Source organism: Lactuca virosa, chromosome 7, assembly GCF_052849685.1.
Source record: "Lactuca virosa cultivar CGN04683 chromosome 7, Lactuca_virosa_CGN04683_v6, whole genome shotgun sequence".
Lineage (NCBI taxonomy): Eukaryota > Viridiplantae > Streptophyta > Magnoliopsida > Asterales > Asteraceae > Lactuca > Lactuca virosa.
The window spans coordinates 38,982,205-39,006,226 of NC_136432.1; the positions used below are offsets into that span (position 1 = coordinate 38,982,205).

The 24,022-nt window shown below is 36.6% G+C and overlaps 1 protein-coding gene and 1 non-coding gene across 3 annotated transcripts; both read left to right on the forward strand.

Moving 5' to 3' along the window:
- Positions 1 to 1,875: 1,875 nt before the first annotated feature.
- Positions 1,876 to 4,905, forward strand: LOC145124993 (uncharacterized). Of its 2 annotated transcripts, XM_079060479.1 has the most exons (13): positions 1,876 to 2,223; positions 2,363 to 2,447; positions 2,565 to 2,695; positions 2,814 to 2,916; positions 2,991 to 3,005; positions 3,244 to 3,325; positions 3,442 to 3,482; positions 3,566 to 3,628; positions 3,866 to 3,940; positions 4,099 to 4,218; positions 4,384 to 4,428; positions 4,559 to 4,657; positions 4,763 to 4,905. In XM_079060479.1, exons 1-13 carry the CDS (start codon positions 1,943 to 1,945, stop codon positions 4,784 to 4,786), a joined length of 1,164 nt encoding a protein of 387 aa, XP_078916605.1. In that variant the 5' UTR covers positions 1,876 to 1,942; the 3' UTR covers positions 4,787 to 4,905. The 2 variants fall into 2 exon arrangements, with proteins under 2 accessions (XP_078916605.1, XP_078916604.1); XM_079060478.1 differs by having other exon boundaries at positions 1,877 to 2,223; positions 3,180 to 3,325; positions 3,442 to 3,628.
- A 4,376-nt stretch (positions 4,906 to 9,281) lies between these two features.
- On the forward strand, positions 9,282 to 9,353 carry TRNAQ-UUG (transfer RNA glutamine (anticodon UUG)). Its single transcript has one exon. It is a non-coding gene; the product is annotated as a tRNA-Gln (tRNA).
- Positions 9,354 to 24,022: the final 14,669 nt, after the last annotated feature.

Below are 24,022 nucleotides of genomic sequence, written 5' to 3' on the forward strand. Positions count from 1 at the left end.
TCAAAAGTCAAAATCTCTAATTGGTTGATAATACTGATCAAAATCTCCAATTGTGACGATTTCGTTTGTGTTTTTGTACCTAGATATACAAATGTCATTTTAGATTATCCTTGACTGAATTTTCTGTAACCCAGACATATAGTTGAAATATCAGTTTGGAAAGTAAACTTACACGATATAAGAGAAATCCGGTTCTCTACCATCACCCTACTCAAATATCTGTTGGTTAGGTTAGGGTTTGTAGTGGAGATCTGGATACCAACTTGGATCGTGATATCACTTTCCGAACTGATATTTCTACCCTATGCCTGAGTTACAAGAAATTCAGCCTAGGATAATCCAAGTGGACACTTACGTTTCTAGGCACAGAAAACGTAAGCCAATATGCTAAAGGGTTCTGTGAATGTGTGATGAAAAACGAGAGCTCAAGAATGTCACCCCCTTCTGGAAAGGAATAGTTGTTTATATATTAAACACGATTAGGGTTTCATTAGGGTTGGGCCATCATTAGTTGCTTTGGAAGCAAGTAATATTAATCCGGATTAGGGTTACCAAAACTAACGAGTTTCGTTAGTTTTACCAGCCAGGGGCTCTGCCCCTTGGACCCCGCTAGGGGCGTTGCCCCTTTGGAAACCCCGGACCCGGGGGCGCTGCCCCCGGACCCCCGACTAGTCGTCGAACCGGCTTCTGATTCGATCTTATACATGCGTGCACTCCGCACAACCCAGTACATATATTAGAGTATAAATCATGAAGCCCCTTAGCTCACATGTTAGTTCCAGTTACTTAAAATGAAATGGTGACACTAAAATCACCAACAATATCCTCCGATATAAAGGAAATTTACTAGATCGATATGACGATATCTAATGTTTGGTTTGAAAATTTGAATCTGTCAAATGAACCTCAATATATCAATTGACTATTCAAAGGTCTGGGTTACTTGGAAAGCCCAAACATGAAAGAAGAATTTCGTATATTATTATTCTTAAAAATCAACGTTAACTTTTCTTCGGTTTAATTTTCAATCATTTAATTTATTTTTTAATAAAATTCTAAAATATTAGATTTGTCTATATCTTTATTTTTAATATTTTTTAAATTATTATTTCAATCAATCGATTATCATACACTTCTTATAAATATAAGTTTAAAATATCATTTGTATATCTAATAAATTTTCAACATATCATATTACTCAAATTATTATTTTAATCACAAACTTCGGTAGCTTGACATTATCGGAGCCTTTGTAAAAAAAACTTGTGAAAATAATAGGTTCTTTTTATATGTTTTTTTTTAAACTATCATTTTTTGAAATACAATGTCCGGTGAATAATGTTTTATATGGTTTTCATTATCAATGAATATGAATACAAAAACTTTGGCTTGTTGTTTCTTAAAAAGAGTGGTTTCAAAAAGGAATATACGACTGTTAAGTTATATATAGTTTTTAACTTATTAAAATTTAATTAAGAGTGTACACATGATTTTGAAAGTTTGTGAAGGTATGGTTGTTACTTTAAACTAGATTTATAAAAAGTATAATGATTTATAATAATCATAAAATATTTACAAATATTAAAATTAAGGATCTAGCGAAAAATGATATTTTAAACGTTTATAAAAAATAAAAATAATATTAAAAAATAGATTAAACAAGTGTTATATTTAAATATAAAAAATATATATGTCGATGGACCCACCGGTTCGAAAATAGAGATCGAGCTCTTTTCGTATTTAATTCTTTGATCCGGATCCGAGTATCTCGATGGACCCACCGATTCTAATGCACTGAAATAGATAGGTTGTCATCAACTATCAAGCAGTTAAAATCTAAAAATAAGTATTTACAATTGGGTCCCTGTGGTATTTTATCACCCACATTCGTTCCCTCTATTTTACATTCTCTTCCACTTTCGTATCAACCGTCGTCTCCGAAATGAGTAGCACGCAGTCGTTACACTCACTAGCGTTCAGGGTGATGCGGCTATGCCGGCCGACGTTCCACGTCGAAACGCCTCTCCGGTTCGATCCCTGCGATCTCGTCGTCGGCGAAGATCTGTTCGACAGTCCCTCTGCCGATACGCGCCTCCTCCGCGTTAATTCAGCTTCCTTCGACTCCTCACCTGCCGATCTCACCTACCGTAACCGGTTCCTCCTTCGCGATGATTCCGACGCCATGGGCGTACCTGGTCTCCTCGTCCTCCCTCAGTCCTTCGGGTTAGATTCATATTTTCATCACACACGCACAAACGTTCTGTGAATCGAGTAATTATCCTCACTTCCTCAGTGCACATATTTTTGTTGCGCTATCAGTGCACAATATGGATTTTTCTGTAAATACATGTGTTGTTTGTAGGGCAATATATCTCGGCGAGACGTTTTGTAGTTATATAAGCATCAACAACAGCTCAAATTTTGAAGTCAGGGATATAATAATCAAGGTGACATTTCCTTTTTTTTTTTTTTTTTTTTTTTTTTACTTTCATTTGATTAATTACAATTGCGATTAGTCCAAATGCTATTTTCTTTGTTGAAATCGATCGATTGACTGATTGCAGTCAGAAATACAAACAGAAAGGCAGAGGATACTGCTTTTAGATACAACAAAAGCACCTGTTGAAAGCATACGAGCAGGAGGACGCTATGATTTCATTGTCGAACATGATGTGAAGGAGCTTGGTGCACACACGTAGGTCATAATCATATACGCTATATAATTAATTTTAACGATAATTTCATATCTAATTGTGCTTTGCTTTTATCTTATCATACATTTTGTAAAATTATGATTCACCATCTTCATTCAGACTGGTCTGTACTGCTCTGTACTACGATGGTGATGCTGAGCGCAAGTATCTTCCACAGTATTTCAAGTTCATGGTTTCAAATCCACTTTCTGTTAGGACAAAGGTACCACTCTATTAAATAAGGGCGTATAAGTAATTTCACTCTACCCTTCAATGATTGTGTACCTTCTTGTGCAGGTCCGTGTTGTGAAGGTAGGTTGACACTGATTATTTTGGTAAGCTTAATATGACTGTTTCTTTTTGACTTAATGCATAAAGAAGGACTCAATAATAAAAAAAAAAGTCAGGGAAATGAGAGTTTGTTTCCTAGTTATCTTTTTACAAATTAATTTTTCCTTTCCATTTTACATGCTTTTTTCATTACAGGATACTACTTTTTTGGAAACTTGCCTAGAAAATAATACAAAATCAAATCTGTTTATGGATCAAGTGGAATTTGAGCCTGCTTCAAGATGGAGTGCAACCATACTTAAAGCTGATGTTCATCATTCCGAAAAGGGTGGTTTTACTAGGTGATGTAACAAATAAAATTATTAAGTATCCCAATGATACCAAATTTTATGAAGGAATTCTGAATTACGTGACATGATTTTAAAGTAAGTTTTGAATTTTACTGTTGGTGTAACAGAGAGATATTTAAGCCACCCGTTCTTATTAGATCAGGAGGAGGTATTTACAACTATCTTTATGCATTGAAAATGTCATCTACACCATCAAAAGGCGAAGGGAATAATGTACTTGGTAAACTCCAGATTACATGGCGTACAAATTTGGGTGAACCTGGACGCCTGCAAACACAACAGATAATTGGTAATGTAAGTCAACCAAAGTCGCTTTTAATAGCAATATAAAATGTGAAACTCGTAAAATACATGCAAGAAATGTAAGTATATTTTCTTTTTTGAGTAAAGAAAGGTAAGTAAGACACTATTATGGGGAAAAGTAAAATACACTTTACAAGTTTCAGGCTTTACACATTGCTGTTATTGGTAAAAAAATGTTGGTAGGTTGTTTTATGGGTTATTATTAATGGTGTGATGACTCTTTTATAGGCCACCATGCGCAAAGAGATTGATTTAAGAGCAGTGCAAGTGCCACCTGTCATCATGTTAGAAAAACCCTTTACTGTAAGTGTTAATTTTTATTCACTTCAATCCAGAAGTTGACGATGTTTTAGCCATTTTAAACTTCCGATTAGAACATCTGTCAAACCATCATTTTTCATCAAAAGAGAGAGGGTAAAATGGTCATTTACCACCATTCAGACGTTTTAATTCATTTATAGGTACACTTGAGCCTCACAAACCTGATTGGGAAGAAGCTTGGGCCTTTTGAAGTTTCAATATTATCACTAAATGATTCAAAAGAAGAAAAGGATGTTATGATTAGCGGACTTCAAATGATGGTTACATAACTACACCTTGACTTTACCTTTATTGCAACTAAACCCCTTCACTTTTTCCCAACTTCTTATACTTAAACTACTCCACCTTAATATAATACACACTTGTATATTAGGCGTCATTCTTGATCTCATAGACTAATAATCAAATTCTAATTCATCATGTAGAATTTACCTGAGGTGGAGGCATTTGAATCCCTCGAGTTTCAACTGGTAAATATCATTTAAACATTATTTATTTACACAGACTAATAATCAAAAAAAGAAACAGGATCTCGAGTTTATGATACATATGCACCATTTTGTTAAATCTGATTCTTGGAGTCACTTGTTTTTTGTGCAGAATCTGATATCTGCCAGACATGGAGTGCAGAAAATTAGTGGCATTACAGTATTTGATACGATTGAGAAGAAAACTCTTGAACCATTGGCGGATGTAGAGGTCAGTTTAATAGTTAATGTATTATTAATAAAATATCTATGCACATTGTCGATTTGATTTGACAATGACAATCCTTCTGATTACACCTTTTTTAATGTGTTTCAGATATTCGTTGATTCGGATCTTTAAGATGGGTTATGACGCATTGACGCGTACGATTATTAACCACTAGGAAATAAATGTTGAAGCTTTGTATTGTGCAACCTTATGACATTGACATTCATAAAACTTTTGGTAGTACTTTCATTTTTTTTTTTGGAAAAAAGATGAACACTATCAATATTGGTAATATTTGTATTGGGTTAAATGCTTGTTCATATCACCATGTTTCCTTTTTTTTCCTAATTTATGCAATTAAGTGTTTTTTAGATGAAATATGCAACCATGTTGTACTTTAGGAAATTTTAATATAACTGGTTTAGCAGGTTAAGATGTGGTTGCATAATTTGTATCGGTTGTATAAATTGTTAAAGTCTCTAAAACATTGTTGTATAAATTGACAAAAGAATGAAACATTGTTGCATAAATAAGCATTTAACCGGTGACACATGATGTTACCGGTTTGATGCTCATTCTTAGGTTAGTTTGCTGCAAACTTCGCAAGTCCTTTGCTGAACTATGTAACATATTTTATGTATTTTTATATGACATTATGTAATATATTTTCAACACTCATGTAATTTCCTTTCATTTTCATTCCTCGTACCAAAACAATACAAAATGATACAAGAACCTAAACATATTCCATGTCATTCAACTAATTAGGGTAATGCCAAATATGTGTGTAGATTTAAAGAATATCAAAATAACCAAAACACTAATACTCATGAAGCCACACATAAAAACAATCGATAAACCCTAGTTAGATTCATTCGTACTACGATTGTTTTCTTAAATTGGTTTTTGCATATTGGGTTCACTAGAATGTTGCTCATTCATTGTACATTGGCCTTGGTATAACCCTTGCAATTTAAATATTTTTAGTAACAAGGTTCTCACTCCATATCCTTAGTTTAGATGCACAAAGATATAGAGGTTAAGGATATTGAAATATTTCATAAGAACCTTATAGAGTTTTTAAAATGTCATTAGGGTTTCGAAGTGTTGAAATAAGGGATTTACTTCAGGTTTTTGTTGAGCTTGCTTGCTTACTTGATCTGATGACGGTGGCGCTTTGACATTCTTGCCTTTGATTCTTCTTGATTTGGTTTAGTTGTGTAACATCCCAACCGTCAGGTATTATTAATTTTTTTCCATTTAGACTTCATGTTTAAGGTCTACTCGACGAGTTGGCGCTATGACTCGTCGAGTAGCAGCGGGCCAGGACACGTCAATTAATGAGTGACTCGTCGAGTCGGCATGAGGGACTCGACGAGTAGGAGCTGGCAGTGGAAACCCTAATTTTCAGGGTTTTTGCACCCTATATATTGGACCATTAGCGCCTCCCACTGTCCTCTATCACCCTTTTGAGACCCAGAAACCCTAATTTTCGTGAGTGAGAGCTTGGAGAGTGTTTTGGAGCTTTGGGAAGTGACTTTTGTGAAGGAAATTTGTAGATCAAGAGGCTAGCATCAAGATTTCTGTGTGGATCCAGAGTCTACTTCAGTTTGGGCACGTTTTGGAGGTAACCAACTGTTACCTTAACCTCTTTTTCTTCTAGAATCACTCATATGTGAAAACTAGGGCTTTCTTTAGTTATTCATGAAGGGATTTTGGTATGGGAGCTAGATCTGAAGTTGAAACATCAGATCTGAACCTCTTTTGAGTCCTAAGCCCATAAAGTTTCCAGCTCTTGCAAGGATGAGACTCTCCCAAGTTGTAAAGCTCCATTAGAAGCTTAGATTGGTCATTTAGAGCCTTTAAGGCCTTGCATGTGTGTAAAGTTTGCAACTTTACGTGATAAACATGCCTTAGAAGCTTGGATCTGTAATCTGGAACCTTGGCATGGCTTAAAAAGTGTCTGCATGGATGAAGGTCTGCAAGGACTCGGCGAGTTGCATAGTCAACTCGGCGAGTCATATGAAGATGGTCGTGAACTCGTCGAGTTGATGAACAAACTCGGTGAGTCCGTTGAAGATTGCCTTGAACTCAGTGACTCGTTCAAAGACTCGGCGAGTCGGCTAGGGTTTCTCCCAATTCTTGGACACGTATGAACTCGGCGAGCTAAAGGGGAACTCGACGAGCTAATCAAGGATTTCACGACTTCTTGAGTTCAGGAAGGACTCGACGAGTCAGAGATCTGCACTCGACGAGTCGAGTCAACATGGACCGTTGACTATGACTAGGGACTTTGACTTTGACTTTGACCAAGAGTTGACCAGTTGACTTCTGAGAGTATTCTGGTAATTTGGTGATTTACGAAAAAGAGTTTTATGGTAACTATAGGTGGTGGAGTTCGTGTTGGTGATCCAGGAGTTGAGCTTCTAGTTTCAGACGGCAGTTGCGAGGTGAGTTATCCTCACTATACTCAAGGGTCTAAGGCACCAAGGCCGGCCCTTTGAATTGTTATATGGTTACGTTATGCTAGTATGATCTGTTAGGTCGGTATCCTAGAGGGTAGGATAATATTATATGCTATGTAGTATGATCTGTTAGATCGGTCTCCTGGTAGATGGGATGGTGTTACGTGCTATGTGGTATGATCCGTTAGATCAAGTATTGTCTATAGACTGTTATGTGATTATCTGTTATACGTGCACATGTTTGTTTGGCGGTTGAGGCTTATCTGCTTCGTGCGAAAGCCAATAGACCTGGGCATTCCAACCTGTTGGTTGAGGGCCGTGAGTATTCCATCCGGAGGATGATTGGACTCATAGTGTGTTGGCATTCCAACCTGTTGGTTGAGGGCTTGAGGTATTCCAACCTGATGGTTGATTGGACCCATAGTGTGTTGGCATTCCAACCTGTTGGTTGAGGGCCTGGGGTATTCCAACCTGATGGTTGATTGGACCCATAGTGTGTTGGCATTCCAACCTGTTGGTTGAGGGCCTGGGGTATTCCAACCCGATGGTTGATTGGACCCATAGAATGCTGTTATGATTTTATGTGTATTGTTGCGGGTATGGGTATTTTGGGGGAACTCACTAAGCTCTCGGGCTTACAGTTTCAGTTTATTGTTTCAGGTACATCAGGGGATCGCGGCAAGGCGAAGGCGTGATCGTACAGCTCCTCATGTTTTGTCTATGTTTCTGGGAAAACTCTGATATTATACATTTTGAAAACAAAGTTGTAATGATTTTTAATGGTTTGAAATGTTTTTAAAAGTTTAAATTGGTTGAAAATTTTTGGGTGTTACAAGTTGGGAATCAAGTTTCTAATTCTTTACATGCCATTTTGGGTGTTTATATCATTAGCCAATGGACTTCATTGATTATTTGATCTTCGATGTAACATTGAAGGGGGGTTCTTCATTGTTTAAAGAAACAAGTAGTGGTTCGGAAATGTAATTCTGAAGTATGATTTCATGGACACTGGTTGTCAAGGTTAATTACGCCTTTTGGAGCCTATTTTGAATTTTAAAATATCCCATAATCCAGTTTTGGAGAGCATTGAAGCTTTGTGATTTTGAGTCACTTTATTCATTGGTTCTCATTGCTATATTACATTTTTTTCTTTTGCTAGTTGATGATTCATAATATGGTTTTTGAGATTCGAATCATCAGTTTCAAGCATTAAGGGAGAGAATGTTCGAGTGCAATGCTTTACATCGATGATGATGTGGAGTCTTGTCTTATTGTGGAGACTAGTTCCCTTGACTTTGTGTACTCTCTATAAATAGTTATATTATGTATTCATTTGAAAGGTGTGCTCCAAAGATGTAGTTCCTTGTCAAAGTTGAGAGTTTTTAGCTTAATTGAGATTTATTATTTTGTAGTTGATCTATATCCTATTTTTTGTGCTTTTCTCCGGCAATACAAAGAAAGTCTGTTGTGGTTTTTGACATCTAATTATAACACAATATAGAAAATAACAATCAATTCACTCAATACTAATGAAATATAACTTGAAGAGAAAAATTACATTTTGACATCATATTTATTATTATCATGTCCCTTATGGTAATTTTAGTTTGTTTATATGAATTCATCGGTAAAAAAAAATTAGTTAAACTAAGAGCACAAGGCTTATAATAATTTAGCAACGAAAGTGCATGTCCAATTCTTGACGGTTAGGGGAGTAAATTTTAATTTCGCTAAAATAAAAATAGATTAACTTAGATTATATATATTTTTACATAAGATGTGGTTTAATCCAGTTGATACAAACAAGGTTAAGTACCTTAATTTCTTTCTCATGTATTCTTATGATCAATTACACTATTAGCTACATATATGTACACTTGTGCTTTAGAAACTACCCCGTTACACCCTAACATGCACATTTATTAATCCACGAAAACACTTTCGAATCAAACTTCTTTTACCTTCCTCCCTTTTGACATAACAATTTGTCATGCGGTTAAACTGATTATAAATAATCTGAAAAAATAACTCTTTATTTTTTAGATAAAAAACATATTTTTCGTAAATTGAGATTTGATAAAAATAAATTGAAATCGAAATTCATACTACATTTTCAACAAGTATTATATATATACATAATATTTACAGTTATTGCGAGCTAAGGTTCTATGGTGTAGTGGTTAGCACTCTGGACTTTGAATCCAGCGACCTGGGTTCGACTCCCGGTAGGACCTCTTTTTTGCTAAATAAGTAAATTACACGAATGGTCCCTATAGTTTGGGCTAATTTACGTGTTTGGTCGCTAACTTATTTTTTTAACTCGGAAGGTATATACTGTTTGTTTTTTATCTTACCTAAAATAACTATTATGCCTTTACTTAAATAAATTACAATAGTTTTTTTTAGGTTGGATAAGGTGAGGTGAGATGGGATTCGGGTGTGTTTTTTTAAATAAATTAAAAAATCAATGGCAAAATAGTCTTTTTTAGATAAGACAGGGACTAAATACGCAACAAAAACAAACAGTAGGACTTTCCTAGTTAAAAATATAAGTTAGGGACCAATCATATAAATAACCAGTAACCATAGGGATCATTCATTAAATTTACTCTTAGAAAAAAACTAGATCCGTTTCATCAATACCTACCAAGTACCAACCACCCTTTTACTATGATCGGGTCAACCCCCCGTGAGTCCGTGACCCACTTTAATTTTGGTCCCTTTTTCCGTGGGATTGGCAATATTACAATTAACTACTCTTTACAAGATAAGCGCAATATTTACCCTCACTGTTACATAAATGCTCAAATTTCTCCCTTATATATATACACACACTCCATTATTCACCCCGACTATATTATAGTAAAATGTAAAGATTAGTGTGAAAGATTAATAACACCTTATTCATAATATTTATAATGAACTTGGCCGAGCGCAATAAGACTAAGGTTGGCCTTTAGAAGATGCACATGACCCGTGTCATAAAGGGTTGAAGTTTTGTTTATGTATTAGTAATATAGTAATTAACAACATAAATTTCCGTTTTAAATCCATTGTTAAAGGCCAACAACGATAGTTTAACGACGAAATTGATAAGGGTGGAGGGACTTAGCGATGTATTAACTCGTTGCACAACACTTTAGTATGAAGTGGTTTCTGTTAACAATTACCGTTGTTGATTATTGGTACATAAACAATTTTTTTGTTTTTAATTTTAGTCACTAATATAATTAGCGACAACTAGTCTATTAGGTGTCGAATCTTATTGTAGTATTAATGAATTTTGTTTTTATATAAAAAAAATTATATTTAGAGGCTTATTTTTACTATTCGAACAATGTCTTCAAAATAAACAAACCAATCTATTAGTGAGGTGTAACACCACAACTTTACACCATTTTTTACCATAATACTTTTGAAGTTGTAATAAGTATTATAGTCTATTAGTGAGGTGTAACACCACAACTTTACACCATTTTTTACCATAATACTTTTGAAGTTGTAATAAGTATTATCCCAAAACCTTTTTTTTTAATATTTTTTTTATCATAGTGTTAGGGTATTACTATCTGCAACACAACCACAACCAAAACGATAACCACACCATATTTATAAACATTGCCTAGAAGTTTATCTAGACTAGTTTATGTCGAACATAAGTTCTCAAAATGCGTTGTTCTCCGCTTAATGTAGTGTCATACTTCTTGTTTGTTCCGTAAAGGCATATGAGCATAACATATAATATTTACCATCTTGTAAGTGACATAACAATCAATACACATAATGTTTTAGACTAATATTTCATTTTCATTATTGACTAAGAAAACATTTTCATTATTGACTAAGAAAACAGAGGATAAGCTCGTATACATACACAAACAAATCTAACAAAATAATTAGATGAAATTACAAAAATGCCCTTCTAACTAACTCTTAACACGAAAACGGTTAACCAACTCAACTAACTTTCAAAATGTGTTTAATATCGATCATGAAGATCGGTTAACACCCCCCGTCAAGCTGATGGGCATTTGGCAAACCAAGCTTGGATTTTGCTTCGAAATGACGAGTACCATGAAGCTCCTTTGTTAAAAATGTCAGCTAACTGATCATTTTGTAGCAACACGTGACAAACAAATTAATCATTCTTGAACCTTTTATCTTACAAAGTGACAATCAAATTCAATATGTTTCGTCCGTTCATGGAAAATGAGATTTGAAGCTATATATATGGTCGCCATATTATCACATTTGAGTGTTATATGAGTAACTTCTTGAACACCTAGCTCATCAAAAAGATGACTTAACGAAGATAACTCAACAGTTACTCTACACATTGAATGATATTTGGTTTCTGCAGAGGACAAGGAAATGGTGGATTTCTTCTTGGATTTTCATGAAATTGGAGAGCTGCTAAACATGATTTAGTAGCCACTAACAAAATTTCGAGTGAGTAGGCAAGCTGCCTAATTAGAATCACAAAAGCTTCCAACTTAAAATCATTGTGATCAATAAAGTATAAAACTTGTGAAATTGCCCCTTTATTTGGAAAAAGGGAACTTCCTAACGAGGGTTTCAGGTCAGCTTTCGCGTACCAACTAATCCCCCGCTGCAAACATGAGACTATCTCTCATGTCCTGGAGTCACTGCAGACAAAACTTCATGGCCACATGGGCTGAATAGTACCAAGATTTGAACATGAGTCAATAGGCTATCCACAATATCTTCTACATGCCTTACCAAGTCATCACAACAATGATATATGAAATTACCCCTTTAATGTATCTTAGAACATGTATAGCACCTGGATAATAAGCTTGTGAGGGTGTTTGATTAAAATAAGCTCGTATATGTACATACACAAACAAAGCTAACATAATAATTAGATAAAATTACAAAAATGCCCTTTTAACTAACTCTTAACAAAAAACGATCAACTAACTACTCAAAACGTGTTTAATATCAATCATGAAGACGGGTTAACATAAACAGTAAAATGATAATAAGTGATCATGTTTATTACTCATATAAATTAATCATTGCCTTTACAACTTCAATGTTATAACATATTCTTTACAATTTCCTAAACTCCTTTTCGGACAGGTTTATGACTACGTGGTTATGATAGAAACCATGCTCCAATCTTTGTTTTCCACATTCCTAATCTACCCTTAAGGCTTTGCCCTTAATTAATTTCGTGGGCTTTGAGCTAGTCCCATTCGCTGGTATTTTGTTCTTGCAATTGAATTAGAATGGTGGTTGGTCATTTATATTATTTTGCCCTTATAATTATTATGACATTTACTATGCTACTTTATGTTTAAAGGCAATTGTAGAGAATCGATCACCAGCACATGGCCAAATTTAACTTTGAGCCATTCAATTATCTCATAAATAGAATTCAATGTCGTTAATCCTTGATAGAATTATATAACTTTAATTTATTTATAACTAAACTAATTCTTTACTACCAAAGAAGAAAACATAATATTTAGAGTTTACATATAGTAGGTCCTCTTTTTATTTTCTTCTTATTTTCCTTTAGTTATAAATCTCTACCATATAAGCACGGCCCTAACTAAGACATTAGATTTTTGATACGTCCACATTGTATTTATTCAGTACGAATAGATAGAAAAAGAAGTAATCAAAAGTTGGATCATTGTTTGGGCTTTTTGAATACCCAACGGCTTTTAATGTTGGAGATAAGGACACGAGACAAACTCTACACGAGGAAAATGAAATAGAAGAAACGGACGTAACAATAGAATTTTTTTTGGGAACTTGTGCAAATTCCAAAAAAAAGCACCATAGATTATGTGTTCACCATTGAGGGCACATTTTTTTTTTTGAACACCTGTATTTTTTTGTTAAAGAACTAGCAAGAAAGTGAATTTTTTTTTAAAGAACTAGCAAGAAGTACCGGAAAAATAATTACAAGACATAGCTAAAAGAGAGTTTTGGAGCCAATTACTCCAAAATCCCTAACCTTTATGTTTCTATTGACATATCAGACAAAAAACTCCACACTACTATCAAACAACAACTCCTTAAAAGGTTGTTTTTTCGCTAAACACCATGCCATTTCGATACATCTACAATACCCACTTCACTACACAAGAAATTGCTTCCAAATCAACATTCTTAGCCGAGGGAAAATCCAAACGTAAACATCAAACATCTTGTTAGTATAGACACTAATTCGACCCATTTGAATACTTTCTCCCACATAGAAGCCGAAAGCTCACAAGACCAAAGAACATGATTAACATGCTCCATGATTTTCGAAGAACTAAGGCACACTGAGTACTTCAACACCTTTCCAACTCAAATTCCACCTAGCCGGAAGCCTATCACATGACCCACAATACAATTCTTTTTATTCTTCTTTTATTTTTTTTATTTTTTTCAATTTGCTTTTAGATACACGTATCTTATTTTATTTTAGCATATGTAAATCTCTTTATTAAAATAATTTTATGAGAATAATTATTTACTAAATCTGACTAATTTACACCTTTTTAAGAATATGATATTATACTTTCTTTTTATTCGTTTCGCAATATTATTGTAACATCCCAAAAATCATGACAAATTTTTTTTGTTTAAAATAAGTAGTTTATTAAAACCATTTACTGAAAAGCAACATCGATATCATATCAATTCATAACCCATAAGTCAAATGTCATAAAAACATGTCATGGAATAATAATAATAATGTCAGAGTACAATCTCATAGATCTCAAATGCGGAATCATGTATGTGCGATGCGCACCGTGCCGGCTCCTTCTCCTTCGACGAAGAGGTACCTGAAACCAAAACTGAAAACCGTAAGCACAAAGCTTAGTGAGTTCCCCCATCATACCACATACCAAATAACATACATACTGCCGGGAAATTCTGGGGTGCCCGACCTACCCATGTCAAGCAGTTCTGGGGCGCTGACCTACCCATGTCAAGCAGTTATGGGGTGCTGACCTACCCTCCGGTTTATCGCAACCGGCTACGGGGACTATTTCACCCCTACTACTACCACATAAAACATAGCATAAACATACTGTCAGGCATATCTAGGGTGCCGATCTACCCTTCGGTCCTAACGACCGAACTCGGGGATTACTCCCCTCGTACAACCACTAACACATACAACATATCATGCTAGCACATAAAACACATCAGGTAATAGCAAACCTAGATCATTATCACAAAGACAATCATCTATCAACAACTCCTACTAGTGGGCCGACATTGTGGCCGTAGACCCACCGCTACTGGAAGGTAGCTCACCTTGATGTCGTGTAGTGTCTGTACAGTCTTCGGTACAGAAATCCATGTTGGATTAGGTGTCTAAGCCCTTAACTATAATTGGTATGTACTTGAATTGATAGCAGCACAGTCCTTTTGGGTTGCCCTCAACCTAGCAACTGGACAAGGAAATTATGAAAGGAGAGATATTAATTTATAAGATTAATTAATATATATATAAATGATTTATTAATATGTTAATGGATTAATATATTAATTAGAAATCATTATGTTTAATTAATTGTTAGCCAGAAATTAATCAGAATTGATTTTGGGGTTAAAAGAATTAATTATAAGGTGCAGGGACTAGTTTGCAATTATCTAATAGTTGAGTGGAAGGCTCTAGAACCCCCTTGGAAGAGGGTGGACGAAATCTTTAGGGGAAACCCTAATAATTTCGTCCATAGGGGCTTGGATAAGGCCCTTGGGTTTGCTTAGGCCCTAAGCAAAGGATAACTAGGGTTTCCCTTAAACCCTAGATCCCTCAGCTATATAAGGAGCCTCCTGGTTCATGTTTTTGGTGACTCTTTCTTTTGAAGAAACCTTAAGGCCGAGATTTTGCATACTCCCTCTCCCCTCTCTTCTTCTACTTTCCTTCTTGCTAGTTTGGGTGTGATTCCATTAGAGGCATTACACTTGTGGTGCTAAAGCTTCCAAGAAGATCAAGATCAAGATCAAGGGAATATCAATTGCTTGCTATAGCAATTGAAAGGTATGTAAACCCTAAACCCTAGTTTGTTAATTTCGAAATTATCCTCTCTCCTCTAGGGTTCTTGTTTTGCAATTCAAAGTTGTATGTTCAATGGTTAAAACATAGATCCAAAGTAGGTTGCATGTGAACTTAGGAATTGTTTTCTAGTTTATTTGTTGTACCTAAAACCCATCAGTGGTATCAGAGCCATTGTTGTTTTAAATTGAATTGCTACAATTGTTGAATTGCAAATTAGGGTTTATAGCTATTAAACCCTAAAGGCCAAATTTTCGATTTCTAGGGTTTTGGATCAAAGGGTTTTTTCGAAAACCCTAGCCTCCAAAGAACCCTAATCGAAATTAGGGTTAGGGTTTTGAAAACCCTAGCCTCCTCCCTTGTAAATTTCGAAATATGCTAGAGGATAACTAGGGTTTCTTGTTTTGGATAATTGTTACTTAATTAGATTAATTGGATAATTATCCTTACCCTAATTTTCGAAATTTAGAGGGATAAGGATTAGGATTAAATTAATGGATTAATTTAATTAGATAATCCTTACAAGATTTAATAATTTGATTAATAGTTAATTAAAAGATAAATATTAAATCTAGTTAATTGGTTTATTTAAATTTAAATTTAATAGCTTAAATTTCGAAATTTATAAACCCTTGAAGTTTTAAAATGTTTTAAAACACACCTTATATATATATTATAATTAAAAGTTTAATATTATATATGTATAAGAACATGGTCAGTCAAATCGCTAGTATGCCTCATTCACGAAGCTAATCTATAAGGGGGGTATAAGGAAACTGCCTATAAAATGGTAGTTGAATGAGTGTCCACTCTCACCCACCGCTTCCTTGATTAGTGGAGGGTCGTTAGCAGAACGGATTTGATAGGACAACTACTTCTCATTAAAAGTATAATGATATTAAAGAAAGTACTAGAACATTATTTTCAAAATCCCAACTCTAGTTACTTTAGGAAAAATGTGAAAAGTATGCTAATCCATGAAATTGCACATTATGCTTTATTGGTCGTTAGTGGAGCGTGTGTGGTTAACCAGCACACTAAAAGGCACTAATAAAGAGTAGTAATGGGTATCTCATAATTGTCATTTGATGGAGCGTGTGTGGTTTACCAGCACATCAATAGTTAATGATAAAGACAATGAGGTTACCAAGCACATTTGCATGGTTATTCACATCTTGTTTGTGATCCTCGGCATCCCAGTCACAAATAGAAGAGCATAATCTGAGATTAAAACATGCCATTGAATAGTTTCAATGTATCTCAAAAGAATTAGGAATTTCACTTCGTTTGTTTCGTCTAATGGTGGAATTGGTGAATCGTCATTCACCTACCTTTATGAAATTTGCACTTGGATCTCGGCATCCCATTTCTGAGTTGTGAATCTTCATAGTTGGATCCTAACCTTGATATTATATCTTTGGGTTATTCTATTAAGGTATCTTGAAATCTAACTAAAACTTTCTTTCTTTTCAGATGTCTACTCCTGGAAACACTTCTGCTTCGTCCTCCTCCAACCAAAACTTCTCTTTGCTCAATATCTGCTCCAAAGTCGTTATGGATGGCTCAAACTATAACGATTGGATGCGCAACATCAAGATGGCTCTTCGTTTCGAGAACAAAGAATATGTTCTTGAAAAGGAGCTCAAAGAGCTTGATGAGAATGAAGCTACTCCTGAAGATCTTGCTGCCTACAAGAAACATTACGATGATGCTACCAAAGTGGCATGCATCATGGTGGCAACTATGTCCCCAGAACTGCAGAGGTACTATGAGGACTACTAGCCTTTCGAGATGAACAAGGACCTTATGGAAAAGTACCATAAGCGAGCTCGTCAAGAAAAGTTCGAAGTAGTCAAGTCACTCATGGCTTGCAAGATGAAAGATGGGGAGTCGGTTGTGTCACATGTGCAAAGAATGCAACGCTACATAGAGCGTTTGGTCAAGATCAATATTCACTTTGATGAGGAATTGGCCATTGACATGGTCTTGAACTCACTTCCTGAATGTTATGGTCAGTTTATTCTAACTTACCATTTGAACAATACTGAGCAGACCTTGGCCCAATTGCACAACTTGTTGCAGACAGCTGAGGCAGGGATGAAGGGTAAAAGTATACCCTCCACACCTACGAGTGCCCCTGTTTTGGCTATTGGACAGGGAAAGGGGAAAAAGAGGAAAGGTCCTCCCAAACAAAACTGGAAGAGCAAGGCTCAAGCTGGGTCATCTAATAATGGCCCAAAGGCTAAGCCCAATGGTTCCACTCCCCATGTTTCTGATCCAAAAGAGGCAGTTTGCTTTTACTGCAACCAAAAGGGGCATTGGAAGAGATCTTGCCCACAATATCTGCAAGATATCAAGGATGGCAAAGTGAAGCCATCTTCGGCAGGTATTTACACTATTTCTGCTAATAACTCATTATCTTCTCGTTCATGGGTCCTTGATACAGGATGTGGTTTTCATATCTGTTCTGATTTGTAGGGTCTAAAGGAAAGTGAGGAGATAGAGCGAGGAAGGATAAACCTGATCATGGGAAACAGAAAGTCTTCACCAGTAACCAAGATCAGAGTTTATCAGCTTCTGCTTAGTAATGATGTTAGATTAGATTTAATAAATTGTTGCTATTCGTCTGAGATGACGAGAAACATTATTTCATTTCATGCATTGTTCAGACAAGGTTTTACATATTCTTTTAATGATTTGAATGGTTCAATTTCTGTTTATAAGAATGGTGTTTTTATGTTTGAAGCTTTACCTTGTAATGGTGTGTATGAAACAGTGACTTGTGTTGATAGCCTAGGAAATAGTGTACTTAATATTGACTTGTCTAATAGTGTAGACAAGGCATGCTTGTGGCATTGTCGTCTTGGACACATCAACAAGAAACGCATAGCCCAACTCCAAAAGGATGGAGTGTTGGAATCATTTGACCTAAAGTCAGATGACATGTGTGAATCTTGTCTTTTGGGAAAGATGACAAAATCACCATTCACAGGGTCTTGTGAAAGAGGTGAAGGTCTGTTGGATCTCATACACACGGATGTGTGTGGGCCCTTCAGATCAACTACAAGAGATGCTAATCGATTCTATGTGACTTTCACTGACGATTATAGCAGATATGGATATATCTACTTGATCAAGCATAAGTCAGAAACTTTTGAAAAGTTCAAAGAGTTCAAGCATGAAGTCGAAAATCAATTGGGCAGAAAGATAAAGATACTTAGATCCGATAGAGGCGGGGAGTATCTTAGTATCGAATTTAACGACTATCTGAAAGAATGTGGGATAGTCTCACAATTGACTCCTCCTAGGACACCACAGTTAAATGGTGTAGCTGAGAGGCGCAATCGAACCTTGTTAGACATGGTTCGTTCTATGATGAGTCGGGCTTCGCTTCCTATTCACTTCTGGGGGTATGCCTTAGAGACAGCCGCCCACATCCTCAATCTTGTCCCTACAAAGAAGGTTGCCAAAACACCTCATGAAATGTGGACAGGGAAAGTTCCCTCGTTAGCACATATTAAAGTCTGGGGTTGTGAAGCTTTCGTAAGACGAGAGACTCACGACAAGCTAGCAGCTAGAAGTGAGAAATGTGTTTTCATTGGTTACCCAAAGCAGTCTTTTGGATATTTGTTCTACAGGCCTAGTGAGAACGTGGTCTTTGTAGCACGAAGAGGAGTCTTTCTTGAAAGAGAGCTCATATTCAAAGAGGACAATGGGAGCACTATTGATCTTGAAGAAATTCAAGAGTCAGCCAATGAAGGAACCTTAGATGACACTAGCACTCAACCAGAGGAAACAGTTCCTGTTGAACCAATCGATAACTCATTACCTCTTAGAAGATCCACTAGGGTGAGTGTGCCACCTGAGTTGTATGGTTTTCATATTACTTCAGATGGTTACACATTCATAAGTGACAGAACACTGGTAAACTTAGATGAACCAGTCACTTATAAGGAAGCAATGGCAGGCCCAGAGGCTTCCAAGTGGAAAGAGGCAATGGACAGCGAGATTAAGTCCATGTATGACAACCAAGTTTGGAATTTGGTTGATAGTGCACCAGGTCGTAAGACAGTTGGGTGCAAATGGATCTTCAAGAAGAAGACAGACATGGATGGAAATGTGCACACATTCAAGGCTCGACTGGTTGCAAAAGGTTTCACTCAAACCCCAGGGGTTGACTATGATGAGACCTTCTCGCCAGTGGCTAAGATTAAATCTATTAGGATATTGCTCGCCATAGCTGCCTTTCATGATTATGAAATCTGGCAGATGGATGTCAAAACTGCTTTCCTTAATGGGAAGTTGGCTGAAGATGTTTACATGAGTCAGCCAGAGGGTTTTGTTGATGCAAAGTTCCCCAATAGAGTGTGCAAGCTTGAGAAATCCATTTATGGATTGAAACAAGCATCTCGCAGTTGGAATCTTTGCTTCCATGAGAAAGTCAAAGAGTTTGGTTTCTCTAGAAGTGAAGATGAGTTCTGTGTGTATATCAAGGCTAGTGGGAGTATAGTAACTTTTCTGGTGTTGTATGTCGATGACATATTACTCATTGGTAACGACGTTCCAACCTTGAAAGAAGTTAAGTCTTGGCTTGGAAAGTGTTTTGCCATGAAAGACCTTGGAGAAGCTGCCTATATTCTTAGGATTAGAATATTGAGAGATAGAAAGAAGAGACTAATTGGACTTAGTCAGAGCACATACTTGGATAAGGTACTAAAGAGGTTTAGTATGGAAAATTCCAAGAAGGGAGAGCTACCTATCCAGAGCAATACCAAATTGAGTAAGACTCAATGCCCGAGTACAGATGTTGAAATAGATGACATGAGTCGTGTACCTTATGCTTCCGCTGTCGGATCGATCATGTACGCTATGACATGTACTCGTCCTGATGTGGCATTTGCTTTGAGCATGGTCAGTCGCTATCAGGGAAACCCAGGTAGAGCTCATTGGATAGCAGTTAAGAATATACTCAAGTATTTGCGAAGGACAAAGGACTGGGTCCTTGTGCTTGGTGGCAGTGATACTTTGAGAGTAGATGGTTACAGTGATGCCAGCTTTCAGACGGATAGAGATAACTTCCGTTCTCAGTCAGGCTGGGTGTTTTTACTGAATGGAGGAGCAGTTACTTGGAAGAGTTCCAAGCAAAATACGGTGGCTGATTCTACTTGTGAATCAGAGTACATAGCAGCAAGTGAAGCGTCGAAAGAAGCAGCTTGGTTGAGGAACTTCATCGGGGATCTCAGAGTTGTTCCAACCATCCAGGAGCCTATGGAACTGTTTTGCGATAATGAAGGAGCGGTTGCCTTGACAAAGGAACCAAGAGATCATGGTAAGACCAGACATATCGACAGAAAGTACCATTTCATCAGACATAGAGTAGAAGAAGGCCATCTTATAGTAAAGAGGGTGTCATCTGAAGATAACCCAGCAGATCCTCTCACAAAGGGTCTGAGTAGGGCTAAGCATATTCAGCATGCTCGAAGCATAGGACTGAAAGATGATATTAGTTTTAGTAGTTAGATTAGTTTTTGAAACTTGTAACAAAGTAAATGTAATTGACTTTTGGTGATTAAATAATAAAGTATTATTTATAAGTTTGGCTACTACCTTTTGTCAATTGTTTATTATTGTGTTTCATTTTTGCATGTTTTACTTCCTGAATAATGAGATTATTCAAACTCCACAGTCGCTCGTACTCTTGGAAGTAAGTAGTGAATTAAGACTGTCATGAATTGGATTGCAGATTGTCTAAGGATAGACATGGCAATAGAATTGCTGCAACGTTCATGAGTACTCAGAAATTGAGATTTGAGTATTGGATAAACCCTCGCTCAGAGTATTACTTCATGGAATTCATCACGAGTAATACTGAGACGATAATATCTTATAACCTTGAAACGAAGATATATGAGTTGTAATTTACAAGTCGGTTGTGCATTGGTGATACGAAAACGCATCAGTAACTTGGTGTTATAAAACGTATTGTCATGCATAATTTGATGAGTAAAAGATACAAGCATATGAGTCAACGTTTATTCGTTCCTTTTGCCCTAACAGGAAAAGCGATATCTGTGGGCCCCTCGATGATTTGGTGTTGACTTATGTGCTGGGCCCAGCTAGGACTAAATTGATGTGTTCGATTAGAAGTCCTACATCATCACAAATCAGGAATCGGGAAACATAGATTCTAGACAAACAGATTGATTACATTCCATGTCTTTTGTCTGGGGATATCAAGCAGAACGAAGGGTTATATGATCACTTATCTTAGGACACGTAACTGACTGGGTCAGAGTTCGGCAGCAGCTTTTGGAAGCTACAATTTGCTGGTCAAATTTAGAAGGCATACTAGCAATTATAGTTACAGACTTATCCAAGTGGGAGACTGTTGGATTAGGTGTCTAAGCCCTTAACTATAATTGGTATGTACTTGAATTGATAGCAGCACAGTCCTTTTGGGTTGCCCTCAACCTAGCAACTGGACAAGGAAATTATGAAAGGAGAGATATTAATTTATAAGATTAATTAATATATATAAATGATTTATTAATATGTTAATGGATTAATATATTAATTAGAAATCATTATGTTTAATTAATTGTTAGCCAGAAATTAATCAGAATTGATTTTGGGGTTAAAAGAATTAATTATAAGGTGCAGGGACTAGTTTGCAATTATCTAATAGTTGAGTGGAAGGCTCTAGAACCCCTTTGGAAGAGGGTGAACGAAATCTTTAGGGGAAACCCTAATAATTTCGTCCATAGGGGCTTGGATAAGGCCCTTGGGTTTGCTTAGGCCCTAAGCAAAGGATAACTAGGGTTTCCCTTAAACCCTAGATCCCTCAGCTATATAAGGAGCCTCCTGGTTCATGTTTTTGGTGACTCTTTCTTTTGAAGAAACCCTAAGGCCGAGATTTTGCATACTCCCTCTCCCCTCTCTTCTTCTACTTTCCTTCTTGCTAGTTTGGGTGTGATTCCATTAGAGGCATTACACTTGTGGTGCTAAAGCTTCCAAGAAGATCAAGATCAAGATCAAGGGAATATCAATTGCTTGCTATAGCAATTGAAAGGTATGTAAACCCTAAACCCTAGTTTGTTAATTTCGAAATTAGCCTCTCTCCTCTAGGGTTCTTGTTTTGCAATTCAAAGTTGTATGTTCAATGGTTAAAACATAGATCCAAAGTAGGTTGCATGTGAACTTAGGAATTGTTTTCTAGTTTATTTGTTGTACCTAAAACCCATCAATCCACTCGTCTCAACTCCTCAATCCCTACACAACAACCTTTCTCGATTACTAATTCATACTCACAACCCTCCATTACCAGGGTCAACTCAAGTCCAGGTGAAAGTCAAAGTCAAACCCTAGTCAAAGTGAACTTTGGTCAAAGTCAACATCCAGTTGAATCGACTCGCCGAGTTGGTCCACCAACTCGTCGATTCCCTATCCTTACAAAATGCTACAACCCCGACTCTACCCGTCGAGTCTAGCAAGAACTCGACGAGTTCTCCTTCAACCATAACATCGAGACCATCTTCAACCGACTCGCCGAGTTCATCTTCATCCGTATGAATGTGTCCAGTCTATGACTCGCCTAGTTCTCCTTGAAATCGTCGAGTCCGTCTCCATGGGGTTGGGATATTGCCTTGAACTCGCCGAGTTTGTTCATCTACTTGCTGAGTTCCATGATTTCTAGGTCCCTAATGAGCCTAAACAACTGAGTGTTCTTCTATCTTAACATCTGGTCCATTAACAGAAAAGGGTTTGGTGGAAAATACGACCCGACTCGCTGAGTCCCAAGAACGACTCGCCGAGTCCCTCTTTGTCCAAAACTATACAGTCGATTTCAGCGGGTCTTAATGCATCCAAATCATAGATCTGACCTCCTAGGGTCGCTTTTATACGTAAAACTACAAACTTGATGTCCATGCATGGGGTTTTTGACTCAAAATGCTATGAAATGGGGTTTATGTGGTGCATGGGCTTCCCATGGCCATAAAGTTGGCACCTTTATGCCATGGTAACCCTCAATGGTTCCAGATCTGGAGTGTAACTCCATGGTACACACCTAATCCGAATATGGCGTTAGAAATGCCTAAAAATGATAAGATCTAAGCCCTAGAGAAGATCCATCAAATGAGAAGTCAAGGATGAAGCTTTTTACCTTGAATGAGGTGGAAATGAAGCAAAACTTCTGGATCTACTAGTCTTCTCTTGATCTTCCAAACTTCCTTTTCTTCTTCAAACATCAAACACATAAAAATGGCACCACAAAGCTCAAGAACACTCAATAAATGGTTAGGGTTTCGAGTTAGGGTCTTTTGGAAGTAAGAGGGACGATGGAGGCTGGTTTGGGACGAGTTAAGTTGTTTAAATAGGGTGCAAACCCTAAATATTAGGGTTTCATCTAGACAGCTTCTACTCGTCGAGTCGGTCCCCCGACTCGTCGAGTAGATCACTAAAACCCCCGCATAATGTCGAGTCTACTCGACGAGTTGGGCCTCCAACTCGCCGAGTCCCAGAGTAAAATACAAAATTTCTTGAATTTAAGTACGTACCAGGAACCGGATGCTACAATTATACTATATATATATATATATATATATATATATATATATATATATATATATGACTTTATTCGGCCTTTCGAATACTTGAAAAAAAGAAGCACAAATTAGAGAAAAAGTTAGGGTGTACAAAGTTCGGTTCTGCATGATAGGTTATTGGTTGATCAACTTTCAAATGGAAGATCGTTGAGTTGTTGAACATTTTCTTCCCTTAGACCTCATTTATACTATTAATATCTAGCAATAGATTCTCATTGCGGTGTCAACTCCAATGCTCTATGGTGGCAACTATAGTCCTAGGTCCAAG